At 47.9% G+C, this 22,696-nt stretch overlaps 1 protein-coding gene and 1 long non-coding RNA gene across 2 annotated transcripts; one reads left to right on the top strand and one right to left on the bottom strand.

Annotated features, from left to right (window-relative positions):
* Positions 1 to 615: 615 nt before the first annotated feature.
* On the bottom strand, positions 616 to 16,289 carry LOC116579359 (zinc finger protein 543-like). Its single transcript, XM_032324634.1, is given in 5 exon segments — positions 616 to 1,254; positions 1,256 to 2,994; positions 9,213 to 9,308; positions 13,424 to 13,550; positions 15,784 to 16,289. Coding segments are annotated over 5 exon segments (2,205 nt in total). The 5' UTR covers positions 15,817 to 16,289; the 3' UTR covers positions 616 to 1,044.
* A 31-nt stretch (positions 16,290 to 16,320) lies between these two features.
* Positions 16,321 to 17,660, top strand: LOC116579435. Its single transcript, XR_004281247.1, has 2 exons — positions 16,321 to 17,269; positions 17,397 to 17,660. It is a non-coding gene; the product is annotated as an uncharacterized LOC116579435 (long non-coding RNA).
* Positions 17,661 to 22,696: the final 5,036 nt, after the last annotated feature.

Below are 22,696 nucleotides of genomic sequence, written 5' to 3'. Positions count from 1 at the left end.
TTAAATTCACATGAAAAAATTTTTGTGTGTTTTTTCTTAAATCAAAGTCTTTTTTTTTTTTTTAAGATTTTTTTTTTTAAAGATTTTATTTATTTATTTGCCAGAGACAGAGGGAGAGAGAGCGAGCAAGCACAGGCAGACAAAGAGGCAGGCAGAGGCAGAGGGAGAAGCAGGCTCCCCGCCGAGCAAGGAGCCCGATGTGGGACTCGATCGCAGGACGCTGGGATCATGACCTGAGCCGAAGGCAGCTGCTTAACCAACTGAGCCACCCAGGCGTCCCATTTTTTTAAAAGATTTTATTTATTTATTTGACAGACAGAGATCACAAGTAGGCAGAGAGGCAGACAGAAAGAGAGAGAGGAGGAAGCAGGCCCCCCATGGAGGAGAGAGCCTGATGTGGGGCTCGATCCCAGGACCCTGGGATCATGACCTGAGCCAAAGGCAAAGGCTTTAACCCACTGAGCCACCCAGGCGCCCCTCAAATCAAAGTCTTAAGAGTGTTGTACAGTGGGCCCATTCATATGTACATTTTTATCTCCTACAATATAACATTTCATAACTCAAGCCTTTATATTTCTCATTAAGACTTATGCTACTCAAGGGTAGAGACAAAGCTGCAGAACAAAGGATTTCAATAAATGTTTTAAGGCACACGTTAAATGTCCAACTGTCCTGACAATGGACAGCAGTGGAAACATACATAAAAAAGAGGGGACAAGGCTCTGTGAACTCTGAAACAACATCCTCCCCTTTCCCAAATGAGATAAGGAAAAACACTGCCACAGGCTTATAACAGAAGTCTGAGAGAAGCCAGGCTTGCATTTCTTTCTCTTTTATGTCTTTTCCTCCTTTGTTTAAATATCCCTGAGATAATTTTTCAGTGTAAACTGAGGAGAAAGATGTGGCTGATGGTTATGCTAAGTGCATGAGAATGACTGACCACACTCCTGGATGAATTCTCAGATGCAGGATAAGGCTCCAGATAGGGTAAGTTTCCCGTCTGACTCCTCAGATGACAAATGATGTCCTGCAACAGAGAGTTTCTCATCGGGAAGGAAACGGAGGGGATTCTCTTTGGTATGAACGATCAGATTCTGAGTAAGAAGTTTCCTCAGTGGTTACATTCAAGAAGTCTTTCCCCAACAGGAGCTCTTGGAGGTTGACTGAGGACTTCCCGCTTGTGAAGGGTCTTCCCACTTTGGTTACACGGACAGGGTTTCTCCCAGTATGAATCCTCTGATGCTGAGTGAGGGACAGAGCTGTGACTGAAGGCTTTTCCACACTCACTGCACTCATAGGGCTTCTCTCCGGTGTGGATAACGGAGTGTCGGATGAGACTGGTGCTCCAGCAGAAGGATTTCCCACACTCCAAGCATTCATAGGGCTTCTCTCCACTGTGAATCCGCTGGTGCCTCGTGAGCCCTGACTGGCGGTTGAAGGCCTTCCCGCACTCCATGCACTCATAGGGCTTCTCTCCAGCGTGGATGCTGATGTGTCGAATGAGGTCTTTCTTAGTGCTGAAGGCTTTCCCACATTCTTTACACTCAAAAGGTTTTTCTCCAATGTGAGCCCTTTTGTGCAAGATAAAAGTGTAGCAGTACGTAAAGGCCTTTCCACACTCGTTGCACTCATAGGGCTTCTCCCCAGTGTGGATGATAGCATGTCGAATGAGGTTTGCCTTCTGGCAAAAGGCTTTACCGCACTCCACACATTCATAGGGCTTCTCTCCACTGTGAATCCGCTGGTGTCTCGTGAGGTATGACCGGCGGTTGAAGGCCTTCCTGCACTCCGTGCACTCGTAGTGTTTCTCCTCCATGTGGATGCTGAAGTGTCGGATGAGGTCTGATCGATTGCTAAAGGCTTTCCCACATTCCTTGCACTCGTAGGGTTTTTCTCCAGCGTGGGCCCTTTTGTGCAAGATGAAAGTAGAGCAGTGGGTGAAGGCCTTTCCACACTCACCGCACACATAGGGCTTCTCCCCAGTGTGACTCCACTGGTGCTGCTTGAGGTGTGACCGGCGGCAGAAGGCCTTCTCACACTCGAGGCACTTGTACAGCTTCTCTTCCGTGTGGATGACATAGTGCTGAATGAGGTCCGTGCTGTCGCAAAAGGCTTTCCTGCAGTCATTGCATTCAAAGGGTCTCACTCCGGTGTGAATCTGCTGGTGCCACATGAGGTGAGACAGGCGGTTGAAGGCCCTCCCGCACTCCATGCACTCAAAGGGCTTCTCTCCTGTGTGGATGATGTGGTGCCGGAGGAAACCTGTCTTATCACGGAAGGCTTTCCCACATTCTTTGCACACAAAGGGCTTTTCTCCAGTGTGGCTCCTGTTATGCAAGACTAGATTGGAGCGGTGGGTGAAGGCCTTCCCACATTCACTGCACTTATAAGGCTTCTCTCCAGTGTAAATCCGCTGGTGCCTCGTGAGGTGTGACCTGCGGTTGAAGGCCTTCCTGCACTCTGCGCACTCGTAGGGCCGCTCCCCTGTGTGGATCATGCGGTGCTACAGGAGGTTTGTGCTCTTGCTGAAAGTTTTCCCACACTCGGTGCATTCATAGGGCTTTGCTCCAGTGGAAATCTGCTCATGTCGCACAAGAAAGCAATTCTTGGTAAACACTTTCCGTCGTTCCTCACACTGATAGGGACATTTCTCTTCGTGAATCAAGGGATCTTTCAGTAGTCCCTGTGAGTCATAACCGCGGAGAATATGTCCTGCAGGTATCAGCTGCTGTACAGTCCTTGAGTGTAGACCATCATCTGTCCCTAAACCATCATGTTTAGGCTTCATGTTCCCAGGGAGCTTCTCCGTTTGGGGGTCTATCCCTGGTTTCAACTGGCCTTCCAGCATTTCCGATGGCCAATCCTGACTCTTGCCTTGCCCCAACTGGGAGCCCCCCAGAGCCTGCTAAGCTTTTTGTTCCTGTGGCGAGACTTCCTCAGACAAGGCAAGGTGAGAAAGGGAAAGCTCTGGGGTCTCAGGTTTTGTGGTGTCACCTGAAAGGAATACAATATACAGACGGGCTTATTAGAGATGGCAACACAGAAAAACAAAATTGCCATGTCAGTGGGAATAAAGATGAAAACAATGGCTCTGTGCCTGCCATGTTTTCAAATCTCTAAAATCCAGTTTGCAATTTCTTTTCAGACCTTGAGTTCTTAAAACCTTTGAGCAGAAACCCAGAGGGGGAGAAGAGTTGGGGGACAGAGTGTCTGGCAACTAGGGACAAGAACACAGAGTAATGACACAGTGTGTGCTGGGTTTGCGCAAAGCAAGAATGCTCCAGATGCTCCAAGAGGCCAGCAGAAGGGAACCCAACGCAGCCTCCACGGCAGCTGGGAAGAGGCTGGTGAGGGTTTCCAGACAGGGAATGTGAGAAATTGCCATTTAGAGAAAACAGGAAAGCCATATCAGCCTTAGCTGATGGAATGAACAAAGGCTGAGTCTTCCAAGACTCAGGGAACCTGCAAGGCACCAGAGGTTGGGGCTGGTAAGAGTGCAGCCCCTGACACGGGACTGGTATCCTCACAAGCAGAAACACAAGCGCTTTTGCGTCTTCTCAGCGCCACGTGAGAATGGAAGAGGAGACTCTTCTCTGCAAACCAGGAAGAGGGCCCTCACCAGACACCAGATCTTAAACTTCTGGCCTCCAGAACCGTGGGAAATAAATGTTTCATCCTCCAGTCTGTGGTATTCTCGTTACAGCAATCCACGCTGACCAGACTGTTGGTATGAGCACTGTACTCATTCTTGTCTGTGATGTTAACTGTATTATTTTCAAAAAGAAATGAATGAGCAGACAACTTAATAATACATCAATTAATCATGGTCATTCATGAATCAGTGATTGTTGGGGTCACGCCCCCAAGATGGCGCCGGTCGCGCAGCTAAGATGGCGCCCGAGCAGTACGGACAGCCTAAAAAACATCCGCCCTGGCCACACGTGACCTCGTGCTGGTCACATGAGCACCGTATGCCACCACTGCCAGGAGCCCCAGATACCTCCTGTTCACGTGAACACCTCTGTGATTGGCTGTTATGCCCTATATAAGGCAAGGGAACTTCCCCGCAGGGGAAGGAGAAAGAAGAGGAGAGGAGAAAGATTGACCAGGGAATAAACAAGAGCTTGTGCATCGACCTGTGTGTGTGTTGGTGTTGCGTCATCTCTGCAGGCAGGGAGAGCGCGAGAAGTGAAGACAATGTGTCATTAGCCAAGGTTTGGCTTGGTACAAATCAAAATTTATACCTGAGGTCCACGAAGCAAGGATTAAAGGTCACAGCAGCGTTATGGTTAAGATCATGGTCTCCAACCACAGAAACCCTAGGCCCAAGTCCCACAAAAACTCAGTATGAGCTCCATAGCACCTGGCAAGGCACTCACATTTCATAAGCTCTCCCTTTGTCTCCTAAAAAGTAAAGCCAGAAATAAAGACTGTGCTGTAGGATTCTGTGAGGATGAAGTGAAATCCTGCATTTGCCATGTTCATATATGAACCACATTCAGTAGGATACCAGATACTGCGCAAAACATGGCTACAAGTCAGCTCTAAATTTTTATTATGGGTTAGTCAAATAATATGCATCTGGGACCTAATTAGCAAGCATATAAACTGGCAGTGTCAGAATGCGTGGACTGACCCGGAAGAGTACTGAAGAGTAGAAACAGTGGTCCATGAGATGCCTGCTGAGCCAACATTAAAGTCACCAAAAGAAGAGAAGGGAGGTCCTGGGAGATTAGCGGGGGAGACCGCAGGAGGATCAGATGCTCACAACACAATCTAGAAGCCTGCTGAATTATGAATTCACAAGCACAGAGGTTCAGAGTGTTGGCTGAACGCTTGGTGCAAATCCTGCCTGTACTAAGTGAGCTGATATTGAACAAATTACTTAGCTGTTCCCATCTCAAATCCCTTGTCTGAAAAACTGAGCGTCTCTCAGTTTCTGCCTCACAGACTATCCTGAAGGTTAAATGAGAAAATGCCTATAAAGTGGTCAGCACACTGCCAGCCACTGGGGGATCGTTCAGGAAATTGCGGGCCATTACCCATCATCACTATGGTTGCTGCTGTATTTGAAAATTAGGAGCAAAGCAGTGACCGTATAAGGAACATTTTTAGTGCTGTGGTACAGAGGAACCCCCTCACAGGGCCTCAAAGCACAAAGAGAACGATGTCACCACTTTCACAGGTGAATGGTGGGAATGTGAAAGGGTTCGGCCTCTCCAGAACTGCCTGGCATTTTCCAATAAAGCCAACCTGAACTAGAAACATACTGGTATCTGTTCCTAACAGAAATTAGTGCTTATCTACACCAAGACGCCTAACAAGAATATTCTCAGCAGCATTAAGCTGAAAACAAGAGGAATGCCCGCCAAGAGGGGAATGGATGAACGACTGGCAGTTTTTCACACAATGAGATGTCACACTAGACCGAGAGTGAACAAACTCCGACTGTACGCAACCATATGAAAAGATTCTCATAGATGTAACGAAGGTCAAGAGGAGACAGACACAAAGACACCATGCAGTGGGGTTCCAAGTCAACACAAATTCATGCTAATGGTCTCAAAAGGGATTACCTAGCAGAAGGGGCTACTGAAGGCATGAGACCCTGACGAGGTGCTGGAAATGTTGTACAGTAGTTCCTTCATCTGTGGGGGATTTGTTTTAAGACCCCAGTGGGTCCCTGAATTTGTGGGTAGGACCAACCCTATATATACTATTTTTTTCATATATATATATATATATATATATATATATATATATTATAAATACACATTTATAATAAAGTTTAATTTATAAATTTGGCACATAAGAGATTAACAAAGGTAACAAAAGTAAGTAATAATAAAATAGAACAATTAAAACAAATACTGTAATAAAAGTTACACAAACATGGTCTCTCACTCAAAATATTTTATTATACGGCACTCTCCCTTCTTGTGATGCTGTGAGATGATAAAATGCCTATACGAAGAGATGAAGTGAGGTGAATAACATAGGCATGTGACACAGTATTAGGCTACTGGTGACCTTCTAATGACACATCAGAAGAACAATCCTCTGCTTCTGGACCGTAACTGACCGCAAGTAACTGAAACTGCAGAAAGCAAAGCCACAGACCACAGTAGACACTAAATATTAACACAGGTTGTGGTTATGAGTTTATACACACACGATGATTCATCAAGCGGACCTTTTAAGATTTTTGCACAAGAAGAGACCATAAGTGTAGACATCTCTTGCAAGAATGAGGCAACTTGGGGCACCTGGGTGGCTCAGTTGTTAAGCGTCTGCCTTTGGCTCAGGTCACAATCCTGGAGTCCCAGGATCGGGCTCTATGTCAGGATCCTTGTTCAGTGGGGAGTCTGCTTCTCCCTTTCCCCCTGCCCATGCTCTTTCTCTCTCTCTCAAATAAATAAATAAAATCTTGGGATGGGCGCCTGGGTGGCTCAGTGGGTTAAGCCGCTGCCTTCGGCTCAGGTCATGATCTCAGGGTCCTGGGATCGAGTCCCGCATCGGGCTCTCTGCTGAGCAGGGAGCCTGCTTCCTTCTCTCTCTCTCTCTGCCTGCCTCTCAGTGTACTTGTAATTTCTCTCTGTCAAATAAATAAATAAAATCTTTAAAAAAATAAAAAAATAAAAAAATAAAATAAAATAAGGGGCGCCTGGGTGGCTCAGTGGGTTAAGCCTCTGCCTTCGGCTCAGGTCATGATCCCAGGGTGCTGGGATCGAGCCCTACATCGGGCTCTCTCCTCAGCGGGGAGCCTGCTTCCTCCTCTCTCTCTGCCTGCCTCTCTGCCTGCTTGTAATCTCTCTGTCCAATAAATAAATAAAATCTTAAAAAAAAAAATTCTTTAAAAATAAAATAAAATAAAATCTTGGGACACCTGGATGGCTCAGTCAGTTGAATGCCTGCCTTTGGCTCAGGTCATGATCCCAAGGTCCTGGGATCAAGTCCCACATTGGGTTCCTCGTTCAGAGAGGAGCCTGCTTCTCCCTCTGCCTGCCAATCTTCCTGCTTGTTCTCTCTCTCTCTGGAAAATAAATAAATAAAATCTAAAAGTAAATAAATAAATAAAATCTTAAAAAAAATTAAAAAAGAGACAACTTTTCCAAGAAGATGGGTTATGCAGGGAAACAGTTGATACCAGTGTGAAGACACTGGAGAGTTATAGGCTTTTTTCATTTACTTTCGTTTTCTGTGACACAACCAAGTGTATTTTTCTGCTGAGCAGAGAACAGGTAAAGTTACAGAAGAGGCAGAAAAGCAGCAAAGAAGCCAATTCCCTGACGAGGTGTGCTCTGGCCTCTCATGCGGTCCTTTGCCATGGTCGGGGGAAAGACCTCCTCCGGGGGGTGGGAAGGGAAGTCACACACAGGAGAGATTCAGATCAAAGTGTAACGGTTGGCGATCAAGCAACGCAAGAACAAAGACTATTTTCGACATGAAAATATGCGAAGACATCAGTGGCTGAGGGGTGTGGTGAAGGTCTGGAACAAGCCATCCGTGGCTGGGGGAACCAGTGGGGAAGGCGGGGCGGATGAGAGGCGCACAAGAGATGCGGGGAGACCAGCTCTCACCCAGGCAAAAGTTGAAAACCTGGACGCTGGAGTGTCGGAATGGGTCTCGGGGAGGAGGGGGGAGGGGAGCCATTCATGGGAAATGGACAGGATGTGTGACCATAGGGGCTGGTGGAGGTGAGATACTGAGGAGTTATCTGAAGTCGTAGTCGGCCTTCTGACATGCATGGGAGGTGGGAGGAGCAGTAGAATCAGAATCCTGAGGGGCACCTGGGTGGCTCAGTGGGTTAAGCCGCTGCCTTCAGCTCAGGTCATGATCTTGGGGTCCTAGGATCGAGTCCCACATCGGGCTCTCTGCTCAGCAGGGAGCCTGCTTCCTCCTCTCTCTCTGCCTGCCTCTCTGCCTACTTGTGATCTCTCTCTGTCAAATAAATAAATAAAAATCTTAAAAAAAAAAAAAAAAAAAAAGAATCCTGAGCTCCCTCTTAGGCATGTTGGGCACGAACTGTCTTTTCCACACTCACAGATGTGAGACTGGTGACGAGCGTGAAGACTTGGAACACCTTCCAAGGGGCCAAACAGACACATACTCGGGATGAAAGCCCAAGGGACCACCAGAGGCGAGAGCGCTGGGCTCTGCAGAGGCGCCAGTCACCACACCAGATGTCCCCAGGGCCTTAGCAACCCAGGTCTGCAAAACGGAAGCTGAACGTTAGCTGGAAGGTTAAGCAGACAGAAGGGGTGCAAGGACTTGGAGCAAGGGAGTGTCTGAGTGTCTGAGGATGGGTGGATGGAGAAGGCGAGAAAGGGTAGAATACAGGGTAGAGCTTGCTTCCTGGTGATGCAGAAGGAAGTCTGAGGTACTATCATTACTAATGAGGGTTAATATTACGACGTGAATAACACCAACAGCTCACTTTTGCTGAGCCATTCGCTCACCGTGGGTCAGGGCCAGCGTGAGCCAGTTTCACACACAATCTGGTGCGTTCTCAGACAACCCACTGACTCAGGAAGAGACTGAGTGCAGCAGACTACACCCACTGAACCATTTGTTCTCTCCTTGAACACACAGCTCAAACTCATTTTCCAGCCCCAGGTGCTTAAGTGGGGCCAGATGTCTTGTTGGTGGAATGTGAGGAGAAACAGTGTGACTGGAGATGGGTATGACAGCTTCCTTTCTTCTCCCATTTCCCCTCTGCCACCTGGAAGATGCCAGAACAACGTGCAAGTCTCAGGATGGCAGGAGGTACCAGAATCCCTGAATAACTGCGTGGCACACACCTCCACGCTGACTCCACGGTCGCTGGTGAGAAAAAGACTTTCATGTGCTGAGCCACCAAGATTCTGGACTACGCCTGTTAGAGCGGCTCTATTTACACTGGCTGAGCTTATGCATAAAGGCACAGTGAGACCATGCACCCACCCCAGGGCCACAAGGCTGCTGTGGGTCCCAAGCAGCAAGGGCTAAGAGCCCGAACTTATAACCTAGCAGGCCCCACACCTCCACAGGAGCACTGGGGATTGTGATAGGGCTGGAAAGGGTGGGCAGAAGGACCACAGGTTAAAAGGCTCATGGATCCTAAGCCTCTAGAGAGGCCACAACAATAAAACTTCCACAGATTCCAGAGGCAGTGATCACTGTACTGTCTGCAAGCTGCTATGACCCTGACCGGATCCGCTACTGGCACCCACCTGGGCAGGAGTTAGGGGAGAGGCCTCTCTTCGATGTCCGTAACTCTGGGCTGTCATCCAAGGTGTAGATCAGCTCTGGTTTGGGCAAAGGACAGCCTGTTCAAAGAGACAGAAAAAGGTTGTGGAAATTGTGGTGAGAGGAAAGAAACCCTCAATCTAGATGGGGACTTCAGAATTTAGAGAAGCCTCATAATGAAGCTGCTCGCATCCATCCAAACAAAATATGACCTGGAAGCCAATGCATAAAACATCATTATGGTGCCCCAAAGACTGCAGACATCAGTGCTGGCTCCAGCGACAGCACCAAATCCCTTTAATCTCCAGCCTATAGAATCCCAGCACTGTTTGGACCTATCTCCTGAAGGCGCTTCCTAATTAACACAGTCAGGGGACTCAGCCTCCCTGTGCCTCAGCCATACCTGGTGAACCTGAATGCCACCATGGACTAATTTACACAAAACCTCTGGGGTGAAGCCTAGCCATCAGATTGTAAACACTCCCCAAGTGATGGCATCCCACCTGGTAGGTTAAAAAACCCTGGTTTCCACCGTTTCACAAATGGCATCCCTGATTATCGACAGTCTGAGGTAGGCAGAGGGGCTGGGTACTCTGAGTAAAGAGAAGGATTTATTCCAGACAGGAAGACTGGAAGACAAAAACAGGAACAAGGACAATAAATAGGAAACAGTGACAAACATGGTAAATATTAATCCCATTACATCAACATCACTTAGAACATCAATGTTTTTCTAAATTCTCCATTTTAAGACACAGATTGTCAGAGTGGATCAAAAAACAAGACCCGGGAGTACCTGGGTGGCACAGTTAAGTGTCTGACTGTTGGTTTCAGCTCAGGTCATGATCTCAGGGTCATGAGATTGAACCCCGTGTCAGGTTCCATGCGCTCAGTGCAGACTCTGCTTGAAGTTCTCTCTCCGTCTCTCTCTGCCCTTCCCACTCGTTTTTTCCCTCTCTCTAAAATAAATGAATAAATCTTTCTTTTTTTTTTTTTTAAAGATTTTATATTATTTGACAGAGAGAGAGAGACAACAGAGAGGGAACAGAAACATGGGGAGCGGGAGTGGGAGAAGGAGACTTCCCAAAGAGCAGGGAGCCCAAAGAGGGGCTTGATCTCAGGACCCTGGGATCATGACCTGAGCTGAAGGCAGACGCTTAACAACTGAGCCAGCCAGACACCCCAATAAATGAATAAATCTTAAAAACAAAGACAAAAACAAAACAAAACCCAACTATAGATTGTCTATAAGAAACCCACTATAGGGACGCCTGGGTGGCTCAGTTCGTTAAGCAGCTGCCTTCGGCTCAGGTCACGATCCCAGCGTCCTGGGATCGAGTCCCACATCGGGCTCCTTGCTCCTCAGGGAGCCTGCTTCTCCCTCTGACTCTGCCTGCCACTCTGTCTGCCTGTGCTCGCTCTTGCTCTCTCTCTCTGACAAATAAATAAATAAAATCTTAAAAAAAAAAAACCCCACTGTACATATAAAGACACAAACATGTTGAAAATAAATGAATGTAGAAAAATACACTAATATGTTAATAAAATATGCTAATGCTAATCAAAAGAAAGCAAGCATATCTATGTTAATTTCAAACAGAAAAGACTTCAAAGCAAGGAAAGTTACCAGGGATAAAGAAGGCATTACATATAGTAATTTGCAAAGAAGACAGAAAAGTCCTTAATCCGTATGTGTCTGGCAACACAGTGTCAAACTACACGAGGCAAAAATTGATAGAATGGCAAGAAGAAATAGATGAATCCACCATCAAAGTTGGAGATCACACTATTCCTCTAGGAGCAATGTACAGATCCGAAAGGCAGAAAGCTAGTAATGACATAGGTGAACTCAACAATACTATCAATTAACTGACTATAACTGACATCTGCAGACTACATCCAAAAACAGATACACATTCTTCTCAAACTCACATGGAACATTCCCATGATAGATTATATTCTGGGCCATAAAAACACACTTTAATAAATTTTAAAAAGAACAGAAATCATTAAAAAAAGGGGGGAAATACGAGGAGGCAAAAAACAAAGCTTAAATAGAAATGAACGAACACACGATTTGAAATTAAACATTAATGATTGAGAGAAAGGAAAAAAAAGGAATAGAAACCATAAAATATCTGCCCTTAGACCATAGAGTAATGAACTAGAAATTAATAACAGAAATATAATTGGAAAATCACCAAATAGGTAAAGATTAAACAACACACTTTTAAATAACATAGGGGTCTAAGAAGCAATCTCAAGAAAGTAAAAAATATTTTGAACTAAATGGAAACAAAAATATGGGGCACCTGTCTAGCTGAGTTGGAAGAGCATGTGACTCTTAATCCTGGGGTCACGAGTTTGAGTCCCACACTGGGTGTACAGGTTACTAAAAATGAATAAATAAATAATCTTTAAACAAACTAAAAAACCAAAAATAAAACCTAGTGAAATTTGTGGGATGGAGCAAAGCAATGCTTCGCAGGAAATTTATAATAGGATACATATTTTTTTAAAAGAAAGATCTAAAGTTAGTTATATAAATTTCCACCTTAGGCAACTAGAAGAATAAATTAAATGCAAAATAAACACTACAAAAAAAAAAAAAAGAACTAGAGCAGGAATCAATGAAATTGAAAGCAGAAAATAGAAAAAAAATCAACAAAACCAAAATTTGGCTCTCTAAAAAGATCAATAAAATTGATAACCTTCTAGCCAGGCTAACAAAGAAAAAATAAGAAAAGATGCAAATTACTAGTATCAGAAATAGAACAGAGGGTATGCCTGGATGGCTCAAATGGTTAAGCATCTGCCTTCAGCTCAGGTCATGATCCCAGGGTCCTGGGACTGAGCCCCGCATGGAGCTCAATGCTCAGCTGGGAGCCTGCTTCTCCCTCTTCCACTCCCCCTGCATGTCCTCCTTCTCTCACTGTCTCTCTCTCTGCGTCAGATAAATAAAATCTTAAAAATATAAATTAAATTAAATTAAATACCATTTACATTAGTACTCCCTAAATGAAATACTTAGGTATAAATCTAACAAAATATATATAGAATCTATATGAGGAAAGCTACAAAACTCCACTTAACAAAATCAAAGAATAAATGGAATATTTCACGTTCATGGATAGGAAGACTCAATATTGCCAAGATCAACATTGCCAAGATCAGTTCCTCCAAATTTGATCTGTAGAGTTAGTGCAATACCAGTCAAAACCCCAGCAAGTCATTTTGTGGATATTAACAAACTGATTCTCAAGTGTATATGGAGAAACAAAAGACCCTGGTCTCCTATGCACTAGAGTAAAAAGGAAACAGTAAACACTCCTGTGGGGCCAGCAACCTAAGTCCAAGAAGGCTAAAGCAGTGAGAGGGGGAGGGGGATGTGAGCAGGAGAAGTCAATCCTCAAGAAAGGGGGGTCGGGGGAGAGGCAGACTTAGTGATGATAGACGCCATTTCATGAACCACCAAGAACAAAAAATCTGCACACGGTAATTTAGTCAAAGAGAGACACATGCATAAATATAAAATATCATCTATTCCGGCCAACATTTCACAAAAGAAACCGAAAAACGCAGAGGAGAGCTTTTCACAATGAAGATGTGTCTTTTAAAGTGAAGAGATTAATCTTTATGAGGGACTTGCTGCAGTGGCCCTATTTTCCTTATTTGCCAAGGATGGCATGTTGGGAGAATTAACGGAGTGAAAAGAAACAGTATCAGCATATAAAAAGGAGTAGAGACAGGAACAAGGGGCCTCACATGGCAAGGACTGGTGCAAAATAGCCGTGGCAGAAAAAAGTCACCGTAAAAGGACAAAGACACAAGCAGACCCACAGAGAGAAGCCAGGACAAAAGCCCCCAAAGCAGGGATTAATTGTGTTTCTCTAAGTTTCTGTATCAGTCCCTCAAGGGGCCCAGATGGAATTCCTGCCTTTAGGCTTTGTGAGACAACCCCATTTTCTCCCAACACACCCTTCTCCTTTGGCTGTGACCAAAAGTAAACTATGTTTCTTGCTTAACTCTCCATGAGACACAGGAGAGCAGGCAGGAAGAGAGGAGTCTAGAAAATGACTGAAATGGAGAGGACGGGAGGGCTCTAGAGACCTTTCCAAGCAGCCAGGCCTGGAGCCAGAGAGCAGAGTGAAGGAGGTGACAGGTCTCCCACATCACAGAATTAGGGAGGCCTTACCCAGAGAGACCAGGAGCCCACACGTCTCCAGCATCACTTCCTGGTACAGGGTCCTCTGGGCTGGGTCCAGCTGCCCCCACTCCTCCCGGGTAAAAGTCACGGCCACATCATCGAAGGTCACAGGCATCTGAAAAGTCAAACAGAGGCAGTGTGTTGGTCTTGGGGCTGCTGGGGCTGCTGGGACTGCTGATGGGAATCATAGCCCATTTCTCTCGATGGAAAGGGAACAGAGTGACCAAACACCCCCTGAGGTCTGAGCTCTGTGCGGGACTCAAGGGAGCAGAGATGTTGTTTTGCCCTGATTACAGCAGCATGAGAGACAGCGCCTCCTGCGTGGGAGCCAGTGGAGAACGGCATGAGGTCAGGACCTTCCCACGTGGACTGTGAGGCACGGAATGGTAAGGGCTTTAAGACGCCACAGGAATGGGAGAGAGTAACAAAGATAATGAAAACAGCACCAATAACAATTACAGCAAGAGCAGCCCAGACTCATCGATCTTCACTGCGCGCCTGACTCATGCCGATGCGCTTCCTGTCCTGCTAATGTGAACGTCCCCAGCTCTGAAGCCATAATCCTGAGGTTTGAATCCCACGTCTTAGAATCAACACTTGCCTGCATGTGAACTTAGGAGCCTCACGTCATTTCTCTGAGCCTCAATTTCTGGATCAATACAGTAATTCTCACCCAGCAGTAAAAGTATGAGAATTAAAGAAAAAAATCTTTGTAAAAGAAACACTGGGGTGACTAGCCACAGCCTGTGAAGTCAGTATCATTACCACGTTCCTGCCAGACAGGGCCCTGAGGTCCAGGGGCCTTCAGTAGTTCATCCACAGTTTACATGTGGTATGAGGAGAAGCAGGCTCTGAACTGAGGTCCCTCTGGTCCCTCCGGTCTAGGGTCTAATGGCATAATCCTGACACTCCTCCATTAGTAAAGGAGTCAATGAAGATGTGAGGAACTTCAAAAAAATTTCCCAGCCACACTCGTTTCAGCCATCATTGAACATAATTCTGTGGACACAGGCAGAGGAGCAGCTCATCGTCACCCACCTCACAGGACGATCACCCAAGGTGGTGGCACCTGCTTGGGAAGTGGCAGGGCCTGGATTGGGTCCCACTGCCTTCTGCTCCTCAGAGACTACCAAGGAGAATCCACAGTGAGTCACTGTTTCTTTTTCCTACATGAGTCTTCCCCTCACCCTCTAGCTTTGGCAACTATGAAGGAACTTAAACCCCCCACCCCAACCACCTGAGTCTCAACAGCACATACTGCTGAGGAGAAAATACTTCAGGCCCAGAAAATAGAAGTTACTGAGGACAATGTGGGCTTTGGCCATGAGAAGAGCCTTTGATCTCTCACAGTGTCTGTCACGGGTGAGAGTATGATGGAACATCCAGCACATGACCCACAGTCTGGCCCTCCCAGGGTTATGGTTATGTCTCAGCAGACGGAGATAGAGGGGCCATGGAAATCACACCGGTACTCTGGCAACGCCTTAAACAACTAATCTACCCTTTTTGTCCACACATTTCCACTTGCTAAAATGCCATATCCCCAAGTCATGCCCAAGGCCTGTACGGAAGCCTGCTTGGTTTACAAAGTTAACTTCAGGTGTCACCTCCAGGTATCCCTGTCTGCTTTTTGTAGAGAAAAGAGTAAAAATGCAGGCTGGGGTGCTCAATACACTGGTTGTTTCTGCTACTTAAGAGCTGCAGTGAGTTGGGGCACTAAACCTCTGAGCCTCAAGGTGTTCTTGTGCAAAAGAGAAATAACAATACAACTCAACTCGGAGGAGCCGAGGATTAAGTGAGGTGATAGGTTATGACTGTCAGCCCACAGCAAGAACGAGTGGAGGTCAGCTATCACGCTTCTCCTGTTACTGGTCTCACTTCGCTGGCCCATTTCGGCTGAACTGCTATGAACGTTCTCTCCAAGCAAGTGACATCCGAGCAGAGACCAGAGGATGTGAGAGGGAGGCCCTGAAACGTCACAGGGGGAGTATCCCAGGCAAAGGCCAGTGCAGGGACAAAGGCTGGTGGTGAAGGAGAACCTAGCATGGTCAGGCTGGTACAGCCCGAAAGGCCAGAGGAGGTCGGCGGGTGCACGGGTAGGCCCCTGCAGGTCATGGCAGCGGGCAGGATTAGTAAGCCAGGGAGCCAGCACTTCTCATCCTTCGTGCCCAGACTGAGCACCGCCCGAGATCCGCCACAGATGCAGCACTACGGATCAAGGGACACGCCAGCCACTTGCTGCCAACAAACGACAAGGAGAAATGAAATCGAAGGGCATCCTTGGCCTGCAGGCGCCCAGGAGCCGCCGCAGCAGAGGGGCAGCAATGCTAAGAGCATCGTCCACTCACCCATATGGGGTCCGTCCACGCAGCCGCCATCATGGGGCCCTGTGCACAGAGCAGGGCCCGTGGGGCAGCGGCCGAGGGGTTGCCACCTTTTCGCTGCCCAGTGCGGGGTGACCTCGACTGACTGTCGCACCCCGAGCCTCAGTTTCCCCAGTGTGAAACGCGCCCCAGGCCCTCAGCGTCGCGCCGGGGCTGCAGAGAGAGAGCCCCGCGCCCCGCAGGCGCTCACGTGACACCCCGTTACGGAGGACGAGGGACGGGTGTCAGGCTCATACAAAGACACGAGGACGGACCTACGGTCCACACCACCGTCTCCGCTCTGGCCTCAGAAAGGTGCCCTGCCTTTCCAAGTCCCTGTTCAAAGCCCCACAGCCCGGGTAAGACCAGCCCGGCGCAGGCGGATGACGTCCTCCTCATGGGACCGGGAGCCCCGCCCCGCCGGAGCGGGCCGCAGGAAATGCCCCTGTCCTGGGCAGTCATTGGTCCAGTGCCCGCGCGACACGCGGAGCACAGCCTTCTGGGCAATGTGGTTTTTTCCTTTGCTGACAGTCGCGGTGGGGCAGTTTCCGAGCGTGTCTTCTCTGGAAGAGTCGCCTCAGACCCGCTTCTCAGAGTGGGATCTAGGGGCGGGGGCGAGGCCATCCCTGTCCCGCCCGGGGAAGGTGAGGCTCGGCGGCGGGGACCTCCCCCCGCGATCAGAACGCGTGGTCACCAGGCCTTTGGGTCGGCTGGTGACTTCCCCCGTGCGCCTTACCTCCGGAGATGCCCCTGGACGGAAGACGGATGCTCGAGAGGTGACGGCACCGGCGGGGCCAGGACGCCGGAAGCCCCCTCCCACGCGGCCCCCTCTGAGGGGCCTCCTGTGGGCCAGCGCCACGCGCTGCGGCGCCTTGACGCGCGGATCGGGCCCGGGAGCCGGAGGGGCGGCGTACGAGCCCCGGAGCTGGGGAGGCCGCCCGTGACCCCAGGCTGGAGCCCGGCGCTGTGGGGTGTCTGTCCCACGCGGCACCTCGCCCTGCGTCTGAGCGCCGGCGGAGGGGTTGTGCGCGGACGCGGAGTGCGGGAGTGGTCGGCCGCCGCCGCCGCCTCGAGTCTCCGCGAGGGCGAGAATAGGTGGAGACGGGAACGGACCGGGGGGAAGCCAGAGCCAGTCCGTCGCTGAGAGCCAGTCCGTCGCTGAGCCAGTCTCGTACAGACGAGAAACCGACAGTCACGTTAGCGGTTCGAACAACCCTTCAAGACCGTATCTCAGATGTTTTAGAGGTCACTGTCGGTTACTTCTTTGGGGTCCCCCCCCCATACCTCGGGCAAAGGAGAGAATGAAATGCAGCTTCCAACCAATCGAGCGCACGCACACCTACAGAAGTGGAAACGGTGCGCGTTTGACCCTACTGCCCTGTCGCAGTTACTAAACACATCACGAAGGAGTAGGACTCGCTTTCTTTTCTCCCCGGGTGTATGAATGGGAATCACAACACGCATATTTCTTGTAAGTACTTGTATTTATTCACTTAAAAAAAAAAAAGAATTAGTAGTGCTCTCGTGTAAATGAATACAGGGAGAGAAAAGAAATCTTCCTAAAGAATTCCAAGTGATACGCAGACACTTTATTTCAGGTGATGGAGCTTGACTCCCTCGAGTTGGCTGGATTGGTGACTGAGTATGCAAAGAGAAAAATGGTAACTCGACAGCAGAGGAAACTGGCAGACACCACCCTTACCGCCTGATGGAGGCTAACATCATTAGTAATGTCATGTTCACACCAGGTATGAGCACACGGCAACAAAACTGTTCTGGGATGTCCTTTCCCAAAACCCCCAACTTCACTCATCACAAAAAAAAAAAAAAAAAAAAAAAGAGAGAGAGAGAGAAAAGAAAAAGATAAGATAAATGCAAATTGAGGAACATTGTATAAGATACCTGATGAATCCTCATCAAAAGTGTTTGGATCACAAAAAACAAGGATAACAGAACAACCGTTAGAGATGAGAGAAAACTAAACAGATAAAATGATTAAATGCAACTCGATGGCCTGGAATGGGATACTGCAACACAAGGACGATAGTGGGGAAAAAATTTAGTAAAATCCAAATCGTTTGTAAGGTAAACAGTATTGTATCAATGTTAATTTCTTTGCTTTGATGAATGTACTACATATCTATGAAATAGTAACATGAGGTGAAAGTGTGTGGAAGTTACATGGGAACTCTATATTTGCCACGTTACACTAAATCTAAAATTGTTTAAAAATAAAAAAATGTAAAAAGAGCAAGGAGGGACGTCTAGCTTGACAAGATGAGTAGTTATGTGGATTCATTCCCTAGTGAAACTGGTGAAGAAGGTCATGAAACAAGCAAACAAAACGAACAAAATTTAATGTCTGTGGAAATGTTCCTAAGTATATACAACAAATGAACATTTATTCAAGATGATCTATAATTCTGTAAAAACAGTGGAAGTCTTTGGTATTTGAACTGAAGGACTTTCATTTTCCTTCAACATTGCCATCAGCGAGAGAGAAAATCCACTGTGCGGTGGTGCAGATGAGAGCACAGGGGTCCATCACTCCCAACTCCCAGTGGGAGAGTTACCTTCCCAGGAGGGGCAGAAGGTCTGCGTTGTTCATCCTGCTCCCAGCTAATTGTTGCTAAGGTTAAATTCCTGGCCAGTGTGGTCCCAGAGTTCTCTTTCTCCACCCACTCAGCACCTCTGGGTTGGAGACCCACCTTGGGCATGATGCTGGTTCCATGAGAACAAGAGAGATTCTACAAGGAATGGAAGGAAGAGCTGACTGGAGCTGACATCTCTTAAGAGGGTGATTACCCCCAAGTGACACAGGCTGAACATGAAGCAGATTGATTACAGAATAGTGGTAGGCTATCATTTTCACCCCAGCTGAGAGGAAGTATCTCCATACTAGGAGAGAGCAGCTGAAAAGACTTGAAGCTACTTTCTTTCTTCAGCTCCCAAAATGGGGGTGTCAGAAGTGGGCCATTGTCACCACTCCCAGGTCAAGAGCGCTGGCTCAGTTATTTTGCTTGGGGGAGGCAGAGAACCTGGGAAGACAAACTTGGGAGTACCTTGCCTAGGGAAGAACAAATATCAAACATGGTAGGAACCCAAGGAGCTTGAATATTTTTGGTTCAGGCTGTGGAGCAATTTTCCCCAGAACTTTGCTGAAAGCAGTGTAATTCTGGAACTCTCTCCTCAAAACCCAGGAATGGTATCTTTAGTTCTCTGTAGGCGGAAAAACTCACCAACTCCCAAATCCTCTCTGGCCAGGAATGCATTCAATGGGTCATGACCCTGGAATTCTGTAATCAGTCTGCTTCGTGTTCAGCCTGTGTCACTTGGGGGGAATCACCCTCTTAAGAGATGTCAGCTCCAGTCAGCTCTTCCTTCCATTCCTTGTAGAATCTCTCTTGTTCTCATGGAACCAGAAGCACACACATATCCTAATCCCAAACAATGACTGTCACCCAGGGACTGTAGCTCCCCATGGAATCACATGCTAGTTTTGGGGGGGGGCAGAGACAGGGCGTGAGTAGATCAACAACCAGTAGTCCTAGCAATGGGAGCATTTAGTAGCCTCCACGTTACATTCATGCTACAAATGTCTCCTAGAACAGCTGAAGGAGGGCACTTTGCAAGGTGCTATGAAGGATGTAATGTTGAGTCATTCATACCCAAACTGTAGACAAGTGGTCTGGGGTGATGGACTCCTCATGTCAACCATTCCCTCGTCATGGAGGTCTCCCTGTATCTCTCAGTTTTAAAGTAGCCCTCCACCCCAATATCACTCTTCTATTTCTCTCTTGTCACTCATAATGATTTAAAAATCTATTTACAGATATTTATTTGGTCAATTCAGTATTTACTGAGTGCCTGCTGACAAGAACTGCAATCAACAATGGGGACATATACATACCAAGAAAGTACATTCCTGCTCTAGAACACCTTTCATCCTAACCACCAATGACTGAAAAACAAAAACAATGAAAACCCTAAGCAATATAGGTTGAAAGGAGGGAGTGCTGTGGAGATGGGAAAATCAGAGTAAATGAGAAATAGTGGGAGAGCAGAATGGAAGCAGTTCTGCAGTACTAAGTAACATGGCTGGGACAACTCTAATGAGTTAACAGCAGATGAACCAATTCCTGGGTACATTTTATTTATTTGTTTTCCCCTGGGTATATTTTAGAACATACAGAAAACGTTCCAAGCTCCTGTTGATGGCCTCCAAGGCAGACACAAGGGCTCCATTTCTCTCTCTGATTCACCTTGTCCCACGTGAACCCCTGCAGACGCAGCTCTGGTCATGCTACCCTTCATGCCCTTCTTGAGGCACCCAGTGCTCTAGCACATGGCCCTGGCTGTTTTCTGGGTGAAACACTGTTCCCTTAGATAGCAGCTCAGTGACTCATTATCCGCGCACAGATGTTAAGGAGGGAGAGGATTACCATGAAGGGAGATGTTTATTCCTACAGACCTTTAGGCTCACCATGCAGGGCACAGGAGGCAGGGCCATGTGAAGACCAGGATGGGTCAGGACGCAAAAGTGGAGGACAAAAACATGGTCCAGAACTTTTGTATTTAACACAGGAAAGGCGAGGTAGGGCACGGGAGACAGCTTGGGATTGGCTATTTTGAATACTACTGGCAGGCTGTAGGACAGAGGGTGTGTCCCTGTTTGTCTGATACCAGGACCTGGATGATCAGCACAGAATATTGTCTCCTACAATGGAAGAGCCTGGAAGAAGGGGTTGGTTCCCATGAGGGTCTTTGGATTGTCTAATTTGCATGTGAAAGGCAAGTCCCCATCAGTAGTTGGCTATCTCTGAGAACTGTTCCCAGGAAAAAGCAGCCTCCCTGTGGAGAAGCCCCAAAAACAGAGCACCAAGAATAGATAAGAAAATACAGTGAATACACTGTGACATGGGTAGTAGCTACAGCAAAGTTTTAAGTAAATTGGTGATGTCACTTGATTCAGGTTTCAAAAAGATGACTCTGGGTGCTCGATGGAATTTAGATTATGGAAGGGGCATGAGAGGGGGAAGGTCTGTTAGAAAATTCTGACTGCATTCCAGATGGGTGAGGACGCTGAGTGAAAAGAAGGTAGTGACAGGGGAGGTGGGTTATCACAAAGTGCGAACAGCTGACCAGAAGGGACAACTTACCAAACTAGTGCAGAAGCACGGAGGACACGAATATAATGGTCTCACAGTAGGCATTGTTGTTCTTTAATCTACCCACACCCTGCGCAGCCTCCTTCACATGGTGAGCAGATTTCCGATGATACTACAGTGTGTCCTCATGGAAATGCTTTACTACACAGAGATGCTCAGACAAATATCACTGTCTGCTGTCCCAGAGCCCAAGCCAAGGGCCAGCCCGGGGGACTGTGCAGGAAAGTATTCCCGAACATCCTTTCCTACTCAAATGCTATGGATCACAAAGGACTGGCCCCGACCAGCTCCGAGAAGACAACCTGAGTCCTTGAACATGGCCGGAGGAACTTCAGGCCTGTATCTGCAGGGCCCACACTTCAGGCTGACCGGGTCACTTAAGCTAACACTGAGGCTCACAGGAAACAGAGGGTTTTGTACACCCGAGCCTCTGAGCCACACTGTATCTTTGCCTCCTGCGGTCCCACCGAGTATCCATGGGCAGTTACCAAGGCACCACGTGCCTCAGGAAGAAACCCTGGGCACTGAAGTGTGGTGACTTTCCCTCGTTGGCGATACTAGAACATGTCGTCCCACATGTTTGCCGAAAGACTTAAGCAAGGGCCTGTGCGACTGCACTGGGAGGGAATGCCTGGAAGCTCGGGCTTAGTTTCTTTACCCTGTGTGCCTTTTCCCTTTGGGGACTTGGACCTGTGTCCTTGTGTTGTCACAGACAGTTAACTGGGAGTACAGCAGCGGTTCTGAGTCGAGGGACGACTCCTGGCGAACTACCAAGCGAAGGTGGTTCAGGAGCAAAGAACCACATGCGCACACGGTCATGACCTAGACGGGTGTGCGGGTAAAGGTTGTCTGAGGAAGTGCCATCTGAGATGAGAGGGGAGGGCTGAGCGCGCGCTAACGGGGCGCAGCGTGGGGACAGAAGAGGCCATAGCAGGTGAGAAAGTGAGGGAAAGGGAAACGGGAAGTGAAGAGAGACCAGAGTTGTGCAAGACAAAAGGTAGTAAATTAGGCACATCCCACACCAGGTAGGGCCCCAGGGATGGGCCATGTTATGCATTTGGTTTTTATCCCAAAAGGGGAAGGGGGCGGGGTGGGCGTGAGCCCTCCATGACCAGGTGGGAGCCGCATCTCTGGCTCAGTGTGTTGAATCAACTGGAGGAGAAGAGTGAAAGGTAAACAGAGGTGCGGGATGATGCCTGGCTGGACCCAGGAGGGGGCGGTAGATTGCAAAGCAGAAAGGTTCCACATGGGAAAACTTAACCATGACAATGGCTGCTAGATGCAGAGATTTGAGAGAAGCAGAATGAACAGGGACTTTTATTTTTTTATTTTTAAAAGGATTTTATTTATTTGTTTGACAGACAGAGATCACAAGTAGGCAGAGACAGGGGGTAGCCAACTCCCAACTGAGCAGAGAGCCCGACGCATGCCTCGATCCTAGGACCCTGGGATCATGACCTGAGTGGAAGACAGAGGCTTTAACCCACTGAGCCACCCAGGCACCCTTGAATGGGGACTTTTTTTTTTTTAAGATTTTATTTATTTTTTTGACAGACAGAAATCACAAGTAGGCAGAGAGGCAGGCAGAGAGAGAGAGGGGGAAGCATGCTCCCCGCTGAGCAGAGAGCCCGATGCGGGGCTCGATCCCAGGACCCTGGGATCATGACCTGAGCCGAAGGCAGAGGCTTTAACCCACTGAGCCACCCAGGCGCCCCGAATGGGGACTTTTA

Source organism: Mustela erminea, chromosome 19 (assembly GCF_009829155.1).
Source record: "Mustela erminea isolate mMusErm1 chromosome 19, mMusErm1.Pri, whole genome shotgun sequence".
In the NCBI taxonomy this organism is placed as follows: Eukaryota; Metazoa; Chordata; class Mammalia; order Carnivora; family Mustelidae; genus Mustela; species Mustela erminea.
Note: the sequence above shows the minus strand (reverse complement) of the source record. Positions and strands in the feature narration are given on the sequence as shown.